Genomic DNA, 17,935 nt, shown 5'->3' with positions numbered 1-17,935 from the left:
CATGGTTTTAGACTTGGGTCCCATCCCCAAGATATCTCATTATGTATACGCAAATATTCCAAAATCTAAAAAAATTCCAAAATCCAAAATATTTCTGGTCCTAAGCATTTTGGATAAGGGATACTCAACCTGTACTGACTTGAAAGTTGAACATATCAGAAGGGAAACAAAACATCAGACAGCAGAAGGTTTACAGGGTGGAAACCAAAACCTGAAGCAAGTTTCTTTCAACCACTGGTGAATGAAAACATGATTTCCAATACTTACTTTAAATGAAAATCAAGCCATAAGGAGAGTTTAGTCCTACACATGTACTACCAGTCCCCTGACAGTGGTTTCTGCATTAGACTGGGTTGGTACATTGAATTAAAAAGTGGAAACTTGGGCTGGGCACGGTGGCTCACGCCTGTAATCCCAGAACTTTGGGAGGCTGAGGTGGGTGGATCACCTGAGCTCAGGAATTCCAGACCAGCCTGAGCAACATGGCAATCTTTATCTCTACAAAAAATACAAAAACTAGCGGGGCATGGTGGCATGTGCCTGTGGTCCCAGCTACGCAGCAGGTTAAGGTGGGAGAAGCATCTGAACCCAGGGAGGTCAAGGCTGCAGTGAGCTGTGATCGTGCCACTCCACTCCAGCCTGGGCAAGAAAGTGAGACCTTGCCTCAAAGAAAAAACAAAACAAAAGATTTTCCAAAATGATGAGTGCAAAGTGCATTCATTAAGACAAGGTGGAGGCCAGGTGCAGTGGCTCACGCCTGTAATCCCAGCACTTTGGGAGGCCGAGGTGGGAGTTCGGGACCAGCCTGGCCAAGGTGGTGAAACCCCGTCTCTACTAAAAAATACAGAAATTAGCCGGGTGTGGTAGCAGGCACCTGTAATCCCAGCTACTCAGGAGGCTGAGGGAGGAGAACTGCTTGAACCCGGGAGGCGGAGGGTGCAGTGAGCTGAGATCGTGCCACTGCACTCCAGCCTGGGCAACAGAGCGAACTCCATTTCGAAAAAAAATAAAAAAATAAAAAAATAAAAAAATTAGCTGGGTGAGGGGGTGCACACCTATAGTCCCAGCTACTCGGCAGACTAATGCAGAACTGCTTGAGCCTGGGAGGTTGAGGTTGGAGCAGCTGTGACCGTGCATGCCACTGCACTCCAGCCCAGGTGGAAAAAAAGAAAGAGATAAGATGAGGAAAATATAACCCCTATCTATTACTTTTTCTGAATTAAAGGATTCTGAATTATATGTTTAGACTAATATAAATCAGTAATATTCACTGCATGACCTAATTTTACCTGTCATTGATTTGCTATTTAACCTCGAGCAAGTCACATTTTTTCATTTATATTTGTGAGCACAGGCATTTTGCCTGCATTTTGAATTTTTTTTTTTTTTTTTTTTTTGAGACAGGGTCTTGCTCTGTGGTCCAGGCTAGAGTGCAGTGGTGTGATCTTGGCTCAATGCAACCTCCTCCTCCTGGGTTCAAGCTATTCTTGTGCCTCAGCCTCCTGAGTAGCTGGGATTACAGGCACCCGCTATCATGCCCAGCAAGTTTTTGTATTTTTAGTAGAGACAGGGTTTCACTATGTTGGCCAGGCTAGTCTTGAACTCCTGACTTCAAGCAACCCGCCTGCCTCGGTCTCCCAAAGTTACAGGCGTGAGCCATTGCACCTGGCCTTCTTTCTTTCTTTTTTTGAGACAGTCTCACTCTGTTGCCTAGGCTGGAGTGCGTGGATTGATCTTGGCTCACTGCAAACTCTGCCTCCTGGGTTCAGGCAATTTTTCTGCCACAGACACTCGAGTAGCTGGGACTACAGGCGTGCACCACCACGCCTGGCTAATTTTTGTATTTTTAGTAGAGACAGGGTTTCACCATGTTATCCAGGCTGGTCTCAAACTCCCGGCCTTAAGTGATTCACCCGCCTCGGGTGATTACAGGCAGGTGATTACAGATACCACTGTACCTGGCCTAAAATGTTTTAAAGCAATGTTTCAATACTGAGTAAAAAACTAAAAATGGGAGGTAATATCTTAGATAGGAGGCACTCAAATTATTGATTAATGACCTAAGCATGCTGACGTGTAGGCCATTTCTTCTTAATCTTCTCTAGGTCAGGCAATTGCAAGGAAGAAACTCAAGGAATCGCTACTTTCCAGAGGTGACATGGGAGGCCAAGCCAAATGGAGAAAGCCTGGAACAATAGCATGTTTATAATGAGATATAGGCATGGCTTTCATATATTTGGGTGATTGGTACAATAACACAAAAGTACTTTGGCCTAAAAGGAAATAAAAGACTTCTGGGTGACTATGGAGATCATTCTAGGGACAAATTTGCTTCAGCTCATTAATCCGGTAACAATGCTGCCACTGTTCCTGCCATTTTGGCTCTCTTAAATATATATAACACGAATATGTGCATGTCCATCTGTGTATTGCTATCTTACTGACTGCTATCAGTTCTGGAAGGTCAACGATTAGGAATTCAATTGATGATACAAGTATACAAGGAAGATTTAAGAGTTCCCAAATCTAATTGAAATCTGGAAATTCTAAATTCTCTTTGACATTCTGTTCCCCTGCCATCCTTACTGGCTGGCTGACAAGTCAAAAGAGGCTCCTGCAGTGGGACTACAGAGTTCAATGAGCTGTGCATTCAGGCGCCGCAGAGGAGGAAAATACAAGCCATACACATACAGAGAATCCAAACACACACCACATCTCCATTCATCCACTGGCAGAGGACAGAGACCTCTTCATTCTGAATCTCCCACTGGCATTCAAGAATTGCAAGTTCTGTACAAACTAGGAGGTGACAGCCACAATAAGGGGTCACTGTTACTGTTTCCTTTTATATGTCTTCTAATCATTGTCAGGGAAACTGTATTACAAGTTTTGGTCCTTGTCCTGGTTATTGAAGCATCTTTCGGACTCCAGAGCTACTCTTCTATACTATGTGTTGTGGGGCCCAGACTCTGCAGGCTGCAAGCTGATACTTCCCTAAGAAGAGTTACCTGTTGGCTCTAACTCACATACACTATCCATACCACACACACACACAAACATGCACCACACACACAAACCATGCATACACACACCATATACACAGGCACCAGATACACTTAGACCGTCACTCAATGATACCGGATGTTTTTTTTAACTTGGGTTTTAATTAGGTACATAAATAGCAACATGAGAACGAGGAGTTCTAAGGCTTGTACATTATCTCTAGGTGAAGGGATTCCAGATTAGTTTGCTTGTAGGATGATATCACAGAAGATAACAGAGGTCTGGTCTAGTTTTTCCTGAAGAAGAAAGCCAATTTAATACATTCAATACTGACTTCTCTGCCATTTTTCTGTAGAAATACTGATTTATTCTACGGAGTTTCCAATGTTTACCTATAACTAAAAGAAGGAAAAGAAAAACATAAGTAAACTGTGCCAGAAAAAATTTTGCATCATGAAAATTCTTCAGATTTAAATAGAGAAACCAGGCTGGGCGCGGTGGCCCATGCCTGTAATCCCAGCACTTTGGGAAGCTGAGGCGGGTCGATCACCTGAGGTCAGAAGTTCGAGATCAGCCTGGCCAACGTGGTGAAACCCCATCTCTACTAAAAATACAAAAAAATTAGCTCGGCATGGTGGCAGGTCCTGTAATCCCAGCTACTCAGGAGGCTGAGGCAGGAGAATTGCTTGAACCCAGGAGATGGAGGCTGTAATGAGCTGAGATCATGCCATTGCACTACAGCCTGGGCGACAAGGATGAAACTCTGTCTCAAAATAAATAAATAAATAAATAAATAAATAGAGAAACCATAGACAATATTTACATCACCATTATATAACCATAAGAAACATGAGCCAGAGAAAACTGTAATTATTCCCATTTTACAGATAGTTAAACTAAGAATCAGAAAGAAGGCCGACTGTGGTGGCTCACGTGTGTAATTCCCAGCACTTTAGGAGGCCGAGGCAGGTGGATCATCTGTGGTCCAGAGTTCGAGACCAGCCTGGCTAACATGGTGAAACCCCATCTCTACTAAAAATACAAAAAATTAGCCGGGCATGGTGGTGGGCGCCTGTAATCCCAGCTACTCGGAAGGCTGAGGCAGGAGAATTGCTTGAACCTGGGAGGCAGAGGATACAGTGAACTGAGATTGAGCCATTGCACTCCAGCCTAGGCGACAGAGCGAAACTCTGTCTCAAGAAAAAAAAAAAAAAAGATTTTGTGTTCCATCAATAGTACATATACTACATTCAGATCCTCAATTGGCTGTGTATCTGAGCGTAATTAACCAAATGGATGGGTGAATAAATAAAAAATAAATGTCTAAATGGCACAGTACACATCACATCTGAAGATTAAACAACTACATTTCCATCTATCTGCTGGAAAGCATGATTACATCACCCTCAGTTTGATGTGTAATTTTCCTCACATCACCCTCATCATACTTTTCTGGAATAAAATACACATATATTCAAAGACAAGTCAAAGACAAACCGAGTCTTCTCCAGATTGCTTTTTTCATAATTTTTTTTTTTTTTTTTTTTGAGATGGAGTCTTGTTCTGTCACCCAAGCTGGAGTGCAGTGGTGCGATCTTGGCTCACTGTAACCTCTGCCTCCCGCGTTCAAACGATTCTCCTGCCTCAGCCTCCTGAGTAGCTAGGATTACAGGTGCCCGCCACCACGCCCAGCTAATTTTTTATATTTTTGGTAGAGACAGGGGTTTACCATGTTGGCCAGGCTGGTCTCAAACTCTTGACCTCAAGTGATCTGCCTGCCTCAGCTTCCCAAAGTGCTGGGATTACAGCCGTGAGCCACCACATCTGGCTTTTTTCCATAATTTGTAATGAATATACTCAGCAATTAGAGATTTCTTTTTTTTTTTTTTTTTTTTTTAGATTCAGAGTTTCGCTCTTGTTGCCCAGGCTGGAGTGCAGTGGTGCGATCTCGGTTCACCGCAACCTCCACCTCCCGGGTTCAAGCAATTCTCCTGCCTCAGTCTCCTGAGTAGCTGGGATTATAGACATGTGCCACCATGTCTGGCTAATTTTTTGTATTTTTAGTAGAGATGTGGTGGGGCAGGCTGGTCTCGAACTCCTGACCTGAGGTGATCCGCCCGCCTCAGCCTCCCAAAGTGCTGGAATTACAGGTGTGAGTCACCGTGCCTGGTGCAATTAGAGATTTCTAAATATTTTAGAGGCCAGTGACTATTCACTTGATTTTTTAATATACAACTAAAAATTCTTAAACATGTAAACTACTAGCTTATTTTTTCTATCTCAGTTTATTAATCTGTTTTTGTCTTCGGTAGGAATTTGACAGATTTATTGCATTGTTAAAAACTAAAAACTGGAAACAACCTATGTTGATAAGGATTAAGTAGATCATGGTAGTCCATACTAGGAAACCATTAAGCAACTAGAGAAGGAATGGGTAGATCTATAAGTACTGACAGGGAAATATTTACACAATATGTTATATAAAACAAGTTCATTCATTCATTCAACATAGCTTAACATAGTACTGTCTATGGCATTCTTAGCAAAAAAAAAAATTGAACCTAAGTCTCATTAAGCCTTCAAATCCAACTATAAGTTTATGGGAAATATAGAGAAGAAAGGAACCAAGAGATAAACAGAATGATACTAAATGGATACATTCGGCCACAGCCAGAACATGAGAAATTCTTTTTTTCCCCTCCCAGCTCAATCCTTGTAGAACACAGGAAATGCTAAAGGACAAATAAGCCAGGTTTTTCAACAAACAAATAGCAAGGAACAGAGAGGGAGCAGAAACTTTTACAGTTCTAAGAGACCTACCCAACACAACAGGCAGATCTTATTTGGATCCTGGTTCAAACGAACCAACCGTAAAAAGTTATTCATGAAACAACCAGGAAAATGTGTACATTGACTGGATATTAAATGATGTTAAGGAATTAGTGCTAATTTCTTTCTTTCTTTCTTTCTTTTTTTTTTTTAGACGGAGTCTCTCTGTGTTGCCCAGGCTGGGAGTGTGCAGTGGCACGATCTTGGCTCACTGGCTCTACCTCCCAGGTTCAAGCAATTCTCCTGCCGCAGCCTCCTGAGTAATTTGAACTACAGGTATAAGCCACCATGCTTGGCCTTAATTTCTCTTTTTTCTTTTTTTTTTTTGAGACGGAGTCTCACTCTGTCACCCAGGCTGCAGTGCAGTGGCGTGATCTCGGCTCACTGCAACCTCTGCCTTCCGGGTTCAAGCGATTCCCCTGCCTCAGCCTCCCGAGTAGCTGGGACTACAGGTGCACACCACCATGCCTGGCTAATTTTTGTATTTTTAGTAGAGACAGGGTTTCACCATATTGGCTAGGTGGTCTCAAACTCCTGACCTCATGATCCACCCACCTCAGCTTCCCAAAGTGCTGGGACCACAGTGGTGAGCCACCGCGCCTGGCCCCGGCCTAATTTCTTTATGTATGATAATAAAATTACAATTATATGCCTTCAGAAAGTTTTCTGTGCAGCTACTCAGAAGGGTGAAGTGGGAGGATCACTTAAACCCAGGAGTTGAAGTCCAGCCTGGGTAACACAGCAAGATCCCATCCCACCAGATAAATAACAGTAAAAAGAAAGTTTCCTGTGAACTTGCAGAACAATATGAGGAATATGATCCCATTTTGTCAAAAAAACAAAAACATGCATGTATGCATGAAAATATTATAAATATATAAATTTATTTAATTTATACATTTTAAATATAAATAAATACATATATATTTGTTTTTGAGACAGGGTGTCACTCTGTTGCCCAGGCTGGAGTGCAGTGGAGTGATCATGGCTCACTGCAACCTGTTTCTCCCAGGCTCAGGTGATCCTCCCACCTCAGCCTCCAAGTAACTGGGACTACAGGTGTTTGTCATCACACTCAGCTAATTTTTAAATTTTTCTGTATAGACAGGGTTTCGCTATATTGCCCAGGCTGTTCTTGAACTGCCAGACTCATGTAATCACCTACCTCGGCCTCCCAAAGCGCTAGGAGTACAGGTATGAGCCACTGCACCCGGCCTGCCTATCTATCTATCTATCTATCTATCTATCTATCTATCTATCTATCTATATTTAAAAGTCTGGAATGATACACCAAACTATTAACAAAAATTACCTCTGGAAACAAGAATAAAGTGGCCAGACATGGTGGCTCATACCGGTAATCCCAGCACTTTGGGAGGCCGAGGCAGATGGATCACCTGAGGTCAGGAGTTCGAGACCAGCCTGACCAATATGGTAAAACCCTGTCTCTACCACAAATGCAAAATTAGTTGGGCATGGTGGCGCATGCCTGTAATCCCAGCTACTTGGGAGGCTGAGGCAGGAGAATCACTAGAACCTGGGAGGCCTCCGAGGCTGCAGTGGGCGAGATTGCACCACTGCACTCCAGCCTGGGCAACAAGAGTGAAACTCCATCTCAAAAAAAAAAAAAAAGAAAGAAAAGAAAGGATAAGACAAGCTTTTAAAATAGTTAGCTAAAAACATTTTTTACAACCAACACGAATCACTTTTATAATTAAAAGCTACACCTCCTCCAATGAAGATCTAAAAACAATAAAGAATGAAATCAAGGTTGTGTATTACAGCAAGCTGAACTCTGGTGAAGAGTATCTTTGAAAACTGAAATGGATACTTACCTAATTTCCCTTTATTCTATGTCTTTTTCATTGTCCCTGTACAGAAATATAACCATTCTGGCTGACAAGGATTTAAAAAAATGAGAGAAATATAACCGTATTAAAAGTCAAGTCCCTAGAGGACATGTGTCACTCTGTGGCTGCTCACCCTCTAGTCATCCTTCTAATGGCACATCCCATGCATAACTGGCAGATATGCATTCCCATGCATTCACCAGAGATACTGATTCTGGGGTGGCCTTTGCCTTTTACCAACTCCCCGGGTAATAGTTTGTATCTGAGAACCTACTGATTTTGGGTTACTGTATGAACGGCTATGCAGTGAAAGAGGAACTGGATTTGTTTTCTGTGACCACTAAGGAGACATATTTTTGCTTAGCAGAAGAAACAGCTTCCAAAAAATCAGAATTGTCCCAGGATGGCTGCCCCATGGGGTGAGTTTCCCATCAGTGCTGGTGTAAAAGGAGGAACATACAGGGCTTCAGGGGAGTCTGCTTGAGGCTGGGGGTTCACTTTCAAATTCTCGGTTTATGTGACTCTTTGGGTCTCCAAAAATATAAAGAAAGCTTGAAGAAAAAAGCCTTCAAACTCAGGGTTTTCCTAAATTTTAAGTAGGGGCCATGATTTACAATAAATGTAACACCAATTTTCAAAAAATTTTCTGATTATAAAACACATATTCATTGCAGAAAATTTTTAAAATACAGAAAGTTATAAAGAAGAAAAAATATAAAAATCATCATACCACTGAACGATATACACTTTCTGTTGTATCTCCTGGCTTCTTCCCCTCTATAAACATATCACACTACCTTTTTTTCATTTAACAATAATTGTGCACATGTTCCCATGCAATTAAATACTGTAGAAACAGAATAATAATATTCCACTTTATGGATATACCATAATTAAGCCATTTTCCTATAGTTGAATATCTAGGTTGTTTCCAATTTCAATTATAGTCTTCTAATTACCAGGAAATCACAAGTGCTATTATACAATTTTTCAAATATACACAAACAATATAACTACTGTTTTGAGCCTCTGTGTAACTGTCATGCATTCCAGTGTACACTGAGTATTAGATAAATACAAGTGTACTTACTATAATAAAGTGTTGTTTGAAAAAAATAAACCTAAGGAATAATGACACTTTCCAATTGTTTGAAATACATTTGTAGACAAATCCCAACTGTCTGATTCTAGCTTGTCTAAAAAACCCAGGTAATATCAGTGGAACAAACACAAATATATAAGTCACAGCATTTAAGCCCAGAAATTAAAGATGGAAGAAAATATGACCCTTATGTTTTCACATCAAGTTGAAACTGTTACAATTAAATTAAATTAATTAAACACAACTCATTTCAGCTGGCACTACAATGCTGAAAACAATCACAGAGATTTCTTGTTCTTTACCTGATTAAGATGGCAGAGCAAGGAGTTTTCTACTTAGTTCCAGGTGAATTCTTCACATTTCCTGGCTTTTAAAACAAAAGAAAGAGCTTGAATGCAGTTTGAAAAGAAATAGTGCAACTCCTTAGTGTCCTGAGTATTTGGCTGAACATGAACATTAAAAATTATTATGCGGGACAGGGTCAAACTATTTTATTGAGGACTTGGGGGGTTGTTGAAGAAAGGCTGAGGAGGACAATGAGATCCCACGTTCTCGCAGTTGCCGACCATTAAATATTATTATACTGCAAAGTGATCCATCTCTCAGTAAATTGAAGAAGTTACTAGGGCTCTCTGAGGGCCCTGCTGTAGAATGACTTGGGCAGAGAGAGCAGGAAATAAAGCGCCATTAATCCTCATTATGCAGATTCAGCCAAACAGTTGATTCTATTAAAAAAATCAATATATCTTCCTATTTTATTTCCTGAAATAAAGGTTTTACACCTACGGGAAGGCTTCCTGTAGGTATTTACTCCATGCGTTATTCACCATTATCCACTATAGGGGCCAATCCACAAAACATGTTTACTGTGAAAGAAGTTAGACCACACCCATTCTGCCTAGTGGCCATCCGGGAACATATAATTAGGTCATGTAATCCATAAGAAGCAGTGTAAGAAAAGCTTCTAGTGGGAAAAGTTCACGTGCTAAACTTTTAAGGCCTTACTTTCTTTTCTATATGTTTTTTAGGCTTTAATTCTCAAAACACATTAATAGAGATCAGATGGCAGTGTGAAAAACAGGAGGCTGCAGCTGGGTGGGCTACAGTGCTATGATTCTGTTGTATAGACTTGGAGCAGTTTCTCCCGGTGCCCCTCTTTCATAGTTATTCATGGTTGAAGGAAGGGGAAAAGGTGAGAAAGCAGGAGCACGTGACTAACCCTGTCATTTCAGAGCACGGTTTCTACGCAACTTTGGGGCTCCCTGGAGTGGCTGAGAACTGGTCTATAAGTACTGTTTTATATCCATTGTCCCAGCATAATTAATAGTGTCCCCTTTCACTCTCAAGAGTATCCTGGTTTGCCGCGTGTGTTGGCTCAAGCCTGTAATCCCAGCACTTTGGGAAGCCGGGGTGGCAGGATCCATTGAGCCTAGGAGTTCAAGACCAGCTTGGGCAACATTAAAAAAAAAAAAAAAAGTTTTAAAAAAATGAATATCCTGGTTTTGATGATAAAGTATATGGTCACCACATCTGCTTGATGATGGAGTCCATACGAACTGCTTGGTGGACCAATGATCAACAGACAATTCTCAGCTCTACTTGACATTCTGAACAGGAGTGCTACAGGACTGAGAATCTGTGCCCTTCTCCTCCAGAGCCACTCCCCACCCCGCCTCCTCACATGCATGCACACAAGCGAACACACATACACATACGTGAACACACACCCACCGACACCCCAGAGGCCTTTTTGCTGTTGCTCGAAATTGCCACACTCCCTATTGGGACAAGACCTTTGCAAAATATACCCCTTGACCAAGACCAGTCAATCCCACTTTTTGCCTAGCTAAATGTTATTCATCCTTTACATCGAGGCTTTCTTTGTACCCTGTCCTTCAATTTTGCAGAATCTTCTATTCCCTTTCACAGCACTCATGTACTTCCTGATTGTGTAATTATTTCTTTCATGTTTGAGTCTTTCATTAATCTGTAAGCTTCATGAGGGCACACTATCCCTAGGGCCTCCTAGCACATACTATTCAAATATTTGTTGCATAAACAAATCGAAAGCCGGGGCAGTGGCTCACATCTGTAATCCCAGCACTTCAGGAGGCCGAGGCAAGTGGATTACTTGAGCCCAGGACTTCAAGATCAGCCTGGGCAATGTGCTGAAATCCTGTCTCTACAAAAAAATACAAAAATTAGCCAGGTGGGATGACACATGCTTGTGGTCCCAGCTACTCAGGAGGCTGAGGTGGGAGGATCATTTAAGCCAGGGAGGTTGAGGCTGCAGCAAGTTGTAACTGCACCACTGCACTACAGCTTGGGCAACAGAGTGGGACCCTGTCTCAAAACAAACAAACAAATGGAATGGGGTAGAACTTAGAGATATGATGACTGTAAAAAAGTTTGGGTTTCTATTTTCTTAACACGTTCATGAACACGAATAACACTTTCTGTTAGCAAAATTAAAACTTTAAAAAAATCAAAACATTGATTTCTAATTAGTATGCCTGCCATGTGAAGGCTGATTGCCAGCCAAACCTTTGAGGTACAGCAGCCTGCTGAAATGTCTGGGTCCCTCACCAGATTAATGAAGAACAAGAAGAGAGAAAAAAAGGCTTATGAGGGCCAGCGAGATAATCATGTCCAACAATTGGGTCTGGCATAGAAACAAGGTGGTTCTCGGCAGGGCGCAGTGACTCACACCTGTAATCCCAGCACTTTGGGAGGCCGAGGTGGGCGGATCACCTCAGGTTGGAAGTTCGAGACTAGCCTGAACAACAGGGAGAAACTCCAACTCTACTAAAAATACAAAATTAGCAGGGCATGGTGGCGCATGCCTGTAATCCCAGCTACTTGGGAGGCTGAGGCAGGAGAATCACTTGAACCCAGGAGACGGAGCTTGCAGTGAGCCGAGATCACGCCACTGCACTCCAGCCTGGGCAACAAGAGCGAAACTCCATCTTAAACAAACAAAAAAACAAGGTAGTTCTCTACCTAAATATAGTTTAGGTCTGAATTAACATACTGCTTGCCAAATACTTCCAATGATAATCTTATATATTCTATTATCTATACTCGCCAGTACCTCAATCTCAAAAAAAATAAGATGCTAAATTCACAAGCTTTTTTATCTTTTGGACAATAAGAAAATGAGCAAACAAAAGCATTCTTCTGATTCAGGAAAACAACTTTGTTGCTAGGAAAATTTCCTTGTTTGGTTACATATCACTTACAGTATAACAAAACATCACAGTCCAATATCTCATTAAAAAAACATTGAGCCCATCCACCACCCTATTACAAATCAGATCTCTCTTGGCAGAGAACTCCAAGATCTCAGACAAAACAACATTCTGACTTCAAAAAACAGTTCGTGATTTAGCACAACCCAGAAATCAATTTTTTTTTTGCATTTTCAGACAGAGAAACAGTTTTATCTAGAATATTTTATAACTTAACCATTTTAATACATATCTGATTTCAGTTTTTATTTTCTTACCACGTCCATGAACACAAATGACAACTTCTTTTCTTTTGAGACAGAGTTTCCCTCTGTCACCCAGGATGGAGTGCAGTAGTGCAATCTCAGCTCATGTAACCTCCACCTCCTGGGTTCAAACGATTCTCCTACCTCAGCCTCCCGAGTAGCTGGGATTACAGGCGCCCACTACCACGCCCAGCTAATTATTATAGTTTTAGTGGAGACAGGGTTTCACCATGTTGGCCAGGCTGGTCTCAAGCTCCCGACCACAGGTGATTCACCTGCCTCGGCCTACAAAGCACTGGGATTACAAGCGTGAGGCACCGTGCCTGGCCACAAATGACAATTTCTGCTAGCAAAACTGAAACTTTTTAAGAAAATCAAGACACTGATTTCTAATTAGTATGCCTGCCATGTGAAGGCTGATTGCCAGCCAAACCTTTGAGGTACAGCAGCCTGCTGAAATGTCTGACTCCCTCACCAGTTGAATTATTTTCAACAATTACTTAACTTCTCCAAAATGCAGTTTCCTCACTTATAAATGGAGATAATAATAGAACCCACCTCAAAGACTCTTCCTGAGCAAAGAGCTTAGCGCCAAGGACCAAGCTCACAGCAAGTAAGTGCTCAATAAACATTATCTATCCTATATGGTAGGCCACTTTATTTTTTGGATGAAGAAAATAAAAGGTAAGGATAAATGACCTGTTAAAGATCCCAACAAAATTCTAGTTTACTGGATGAGTAGGCAGAATAATGGCCCCTCAAAGATGTCTTCTATTTCTGGAACCTGTGACTGTTACCTTACATGGCAAAAGGAAATTAAGGTTGCATTGGAATTAAGTTTACTTATCAGTTGCCCTTAAAATAGTGAGATGATCTTGGATTATCTGGGTGGGCCTGATTCAAGCATATGAGTGCCTGTAGTCTAAGAGGGAGGCAGAAGAAGGGGTCAGAGGGGGGACCTGCAAAGGACTTGCTGCAGGCTTTGACAATAGAGGAAGGAAGCTGGAAACAGCCCTCAGCCAGCAAAACAGACCTTGGTCCTACAACCTCGAGGAACTGAGTTCTGTCAACAATCTAAATGATCAGGAAAGAAATTCTCCCCTAGGGCCTTGAGAAAGGAACGCAACCCTGCTGACACCTTGATTTAGAATTGGACTTCTGACCTACAGAACTAAGATAATCATTTGCATTACTTTCAGCCTGTAAATTTGCAGTCATTTATTTTGGCAGCAATGGAAAACTAAAACAATGACATAAGAACTCCTGACTACAGGGTATGGTTCCATTTTCTATTAGTGGACATTATCTTCTCAGGCAGAAGCGAAAATGTGCAGTATCACATGAGTGGTGGTTAATGACTATCATGTGGCTAGAGTCCATCCATTGCATATGTTCCTCACACAGATAACCTTACTTAATCCTCAAAACAGCTCCAGGAGGGACTATGCCACTTCCCACAGTGCTGGGGTAGCTTCCCAAGGTTTCAGGGCTAGTTAGAGGCAATGGTGGGGTAGGAGTCTGGTGCTCCTGCTCCTCAGTCCACTGGACAACGCTGTATCCTGCCCACTGATACCAATAGTGCATTCCTTTCTAAGGAAGAGATGACAATTATTATTCAGGATTTCTAACTTTTCGTTTTGCTAAATAATGGTGTTTTTTAAAAAGAAAGAAAAAATCATTTCAAAATCATTTCCTAATACCTGTAGTTCTTAGAATTTCAGACAGCAAAAAATTACAAAGAACACAAATTCATAACTTTGTGGAAAACCCATCAAGCTGTCATTTAAAAAAAAATACAGTGGTAAGAATAATTAACATGACATCTGCCCTCTTGGCAGCTTTTTAAGCGTACAATACAGCACTGTTATCTATAGGCACGATGTTGTGCAAGGGGTCTCTAGAACTTATTCTCCTTGCTTGACTAAAACTTTGTTGATTACCAACTCCCTATTTCTCCCTCCCCCAATCCCTGGCAATTGCCATTCTATTCTCTGCCTCTATGAGTTTGACTATTTTAGATACCTCATACAAGTAGAATCATGCAGCATTTGTCCTTCTGTGACTAGCTTACTTCAAAGATGAACATTTTAAAACCACATGACTTACTTTCAGCCAAACTTTGCTGTGTTTAGAGAGCCGAGGAATTTCTAATGGAGGAAGAAAAAGCAGTGCATGTTTACTCAGGGTGGTGGTTGCTGCTTCCCTTTCATTTTCCTGCTGAGCCAGCAAGGGCCTGAATAAAACTATTAACAGCTCAGCTTTAGAAGTTCTGCTCAGTTTTCATGTTGGTAACAGGTTTATGCTTCTTTATTAATTTCCTGCCCTTTAAATAATTAGTGTTGGCCTTTAACAGTCATTCTACAATTCTGTGATAGTAATTTGTTGCATTAAAAAAAAAAGATAGTGAAAAACTAAAATATGATATTTATTGAGACATACTGCTGTGTTTAGCTAATTATAAGACAACTCTAGGCCAGGTGCAGTGGCTCACACCTGTAATCCCCTTCGAGGCCGAGGCAGGGGGATCACCTGAGGCCAGGGGTTTGAGACCAGCCTGGCCAACATGGCAAAACCCCGTCTCCACTAGAAGCACACAAAAAAATTAGCCAGGTGTAGTAGTGAATGCCTGTAATCCCAGCAACTTGGGAGGCTGAGGCGGAAGAATCGCTTGAACCCAGAAGGCGGAGGTTGCAGTGAACCAAGATGGTGCCATTGCACTCTAGGCTGGGCGACAGAGCGAGACTCCATCTCAAAAAAAAAAAAAAAAAAAGACAACTCTAGTCTGGTGCAGTGGCTCACGCCTGTAGTCCCAACACTTTGGGAGGCTGAGGTGGGTGGATCACTTGAGGTCAGGAGCCCAGGACCAGCCTGGCCAAGATGGTGAAACCCCGTCTCTACTAAAAATACAAAAATTAGCTGGGCGTGGTGGTGCATGCCTGCAATCCCAGCTACTCGGGAGGCTGAGGTAGGAGAATTGCTTGAACCCAGGAGGTGGAGGGTGCAGTGAATGAGATCGCACCACTGTATCACTGCACTTCACCCTGGGCTATAGAGCAAGACTCCGTCTCAAAAAAAAAAAAAAAAAAAAGACAACTCTAAAAGAGCCATCTGTGACCCTGAGGACTGACACCCACAACTGGCCTTCATCTCTGATACTGAGACCTTGGGTTAGGACTATTCTGAAAGGGTTTCAGATTAGCAATGGACAATCAATAAGTATTTCATGCTTTTATTAAGCTCCCAGAGTCAAAGAGTGAAAACCATAATGGAAAAGGTCAATAAATCAACATGAAGAACTTCTGATCATCGAGACACCAAAACTGAAAAGACAAGTCATATTGAGAAAAGACATCTGCAAACATCTGGCCGAAACTATTAATATCTAGGAAAAAAAATAAAGAACCCTTATAAATCAATAAGGGACAAATGACCCATATAAAAAGTGGCCAAAAGACATGAATAGGAATTTCAAGAAGAAGTCAATAAACCTGTGAAAAAATGTTCAACCTCATTAGTAATCAGGGCAACGTAAATGAAAACCACGATGCGAAATTCTGGGAACATCTTCACATGCTAGATAGTGAGGTAACTATCCAGACTACTTGGGTCATGTCAAGAGGACTCAGAACCAACTTCCACTAACAAAATGGGACAGTTTGAACTTGAATAAGACCAAGAATTACAAGCATTCAAAACTATCAAATATGTTTAAAATCTATAAACCCATAATGATTTTTAATTTATTATTTTAAGAAATGGTCTCAGCCAGGCGTGGTGGCTCATGCCTGTAATCCCAGCACTTTGGGAGGCCGAGGTGGGCAGATCACGAGGTCAGATCAAGATCATCCTGGCTAACACGGTGAAACCTCGACTCTACTAAAATACAAAAACATTAGCGGGCGTGGTGGTGGTAGCCTGTAGTCCCAGCTTCTCGGGGAGGCTGAGGCAGAATGGCGTGGTCTCCTGCCTCAGCCCATCCAGTAACTGAAACTGAGTGCATGCCACCACTCCCAGCTAATGTTTTTGACCCCAAGTAGAGGCGAGGAATTTCCTGGATATGTTGGGATGGTCTTGATATCTCTAACCTGTGATCACCCTTCGAACCCTCAAAGAGATGCTGGATAGCGTGTTCAATCTGTACTATTTTGAGACAAGAATCTCACTCTGTCACCCGGGCTGGAGTGCAGTGGCGTGATCTTGGCTCACTGCCACCTCTGCCTGCAGCTTCAAGCAATTCTCCTGACTCAGTCTCCTGAGTAGCTGGGACTACAGGCGCGTGCCACCATGTGGCTAATTTTTTTTTTTTTTTTTGAGATGGGTCTTGCTCTGTCCCTGGCTGGAGTGCGAGTAGTGCGATCTCCAGCTCACTGCAAGCTCCCGTACTCCTGGGTTCACACCATTCTCCTGCCTCAGCCTCCCGGTAGCTGGGACTACGGCCTACCACCTGCCACGTCCTGGCTAATTTTTGCATTTTAGTAGAGAGACAGGGTTTCACTGTGTTAGTCAGAATGGTCTCAATCTCCTGACCTCATGATCCATGTCTGTGCTAATTTTTTTTTGTATTTTTAGTAGAGCTGGGGTTTCACCATGTTGGCTAGACTGGTCTTGAACTCCTGATTTCTCTTTTTTTTTTTTGGAGACGGAGTCTCGCTCTGTCGCCCAGGCTGGGGGTGCAGTGGCGGATCTCAAGCTCACTGCAAGCTCCGCCCTCGGGTCTACCACCATTCTCCTGCCTCAGCCTCGAGTAGCTGGGACTACAGGCGCCACGCCACCTCGCCTGGCTAATTTTTGTATTTTTAGTAGGGCAGGGTTTCACTGTGTTAGCCAGGATGGTCTCGATCTCCTGACCTCGTGATCCGCCCGTCTCGGCCTCCCAAAGTGCTGGGATTACAGGCTTGAGCCACCGCGCCCGGCGAACTCCTGATTTCAAGTGATCTACCCTCCTCGGCCTCCCAAAGTGTTGGGATTACAGGTGTGAGCCACTACGCCCGGCCAGTATCACCATTTCTATCCCCCAAAGATTCAATGGGTCTAGGCATTGAGCATCCACAGCTGCTAAAACAAAAACAAAGCAAAAACCAGACATATGTGCCTAAGTGGATCTAGAGCCTTGCCAAAAGAATCAAACAGGATCTGGATCACGTAGCCTGTGGATCCAGCTGCCAATGTGCAGCGAGTACAGAGAACACGTTAAACTACAGCATAAACGTGTGCAAAACCCAAACTGTTAGAAACTCTATAGGTGAAATGTGCCAGATTGTTTTAACAGATAAACTGTAAGGAAGTCAACTCCAAAATATGGAAGGGGAGCCTGTAGATTAAGAGAGACTTATAAAGAAAGAAAGAAAAAAAAAAAGGCCGGGCATGGTGGCTCACGCCTGTAATCCCATCACTTTGAGAAGCCAAGGCGGGTGGATTGCCTGAGGTCAGGAGTTTGAGACCAGCCTGACCAATATGGTGAAACCCTGTCTCTACTAAAAATACAAAAATTAGCCGGGTACGGTGGTGTGCGCCTGCGGTCCCAGCTACTCGCCAGGCTGAGGCAGAATTACTTGAACCCAGGAGGCAGAGGCTGCAGTGAGCCGACATCACGCCACTGCACTCCAGCCTGGGTGACAGAGTGACACTCCATCTCAAAAAAAAAAAAAAAAAAATCAA

The 17,935-nt window shown here is 42.5% G+C and overlaps 1 protein-coding gene across 4 annotated transcripts in view; it reads right to left on the bottom strand.

The window, feature by feature from the left end:
• Window positions 1-3,142: 3,142 nt before the first annotated feature.
• The window catches only part of APOO (apolipoprotein O), a 71,876-nt gene continuing 57,083 nt past the window's right edge, over window positions 3,143-17,935 (bottom strand). For 2 of the 4 annotated variants that reach the window (XM_003917507.3, XM_009197343.2), the window contains 2 exons: window positions 9,087-9,151; window positions 3,143-3,401 (listed from right to left, as the gene is read on the bottom strand). In XM_003917507.3, coding sequence (XP_003917556.1) covers window positions 9,116-9,151 — 36 coding nt within the window. In that variant the 3' untranslated portion in view covers window positions 3,143-3,401; window positions 9,087-9,115. The remainder of the gene's footprint in view (window positions 3,402-9,086; window positions 9,152-17,935) is intronic. The other 2 variants (XM_009197342.2, XM_003917508.3) reach the window with 2 other exon arrangements.

The sequence above is a fragment of the Papio anubis genome, chromosome X (genome assembly GCF_008728515.1).
Source record: "Papio anubis isolate 15944 chromosome X, Panubis1.0, whole genome shotgun sequence".
Taxonomy (NCBI): Eukaryota; Metazoa; Chordata; class Mammalia; order Primates; family Cercopithecidae; genus Papio; species Papio anubis.
The sequence above is the reverse complement of the archived record's forward strand: the minus strand, read 5'-3'. Positions and strand labels throughout refer to the sequence as shown.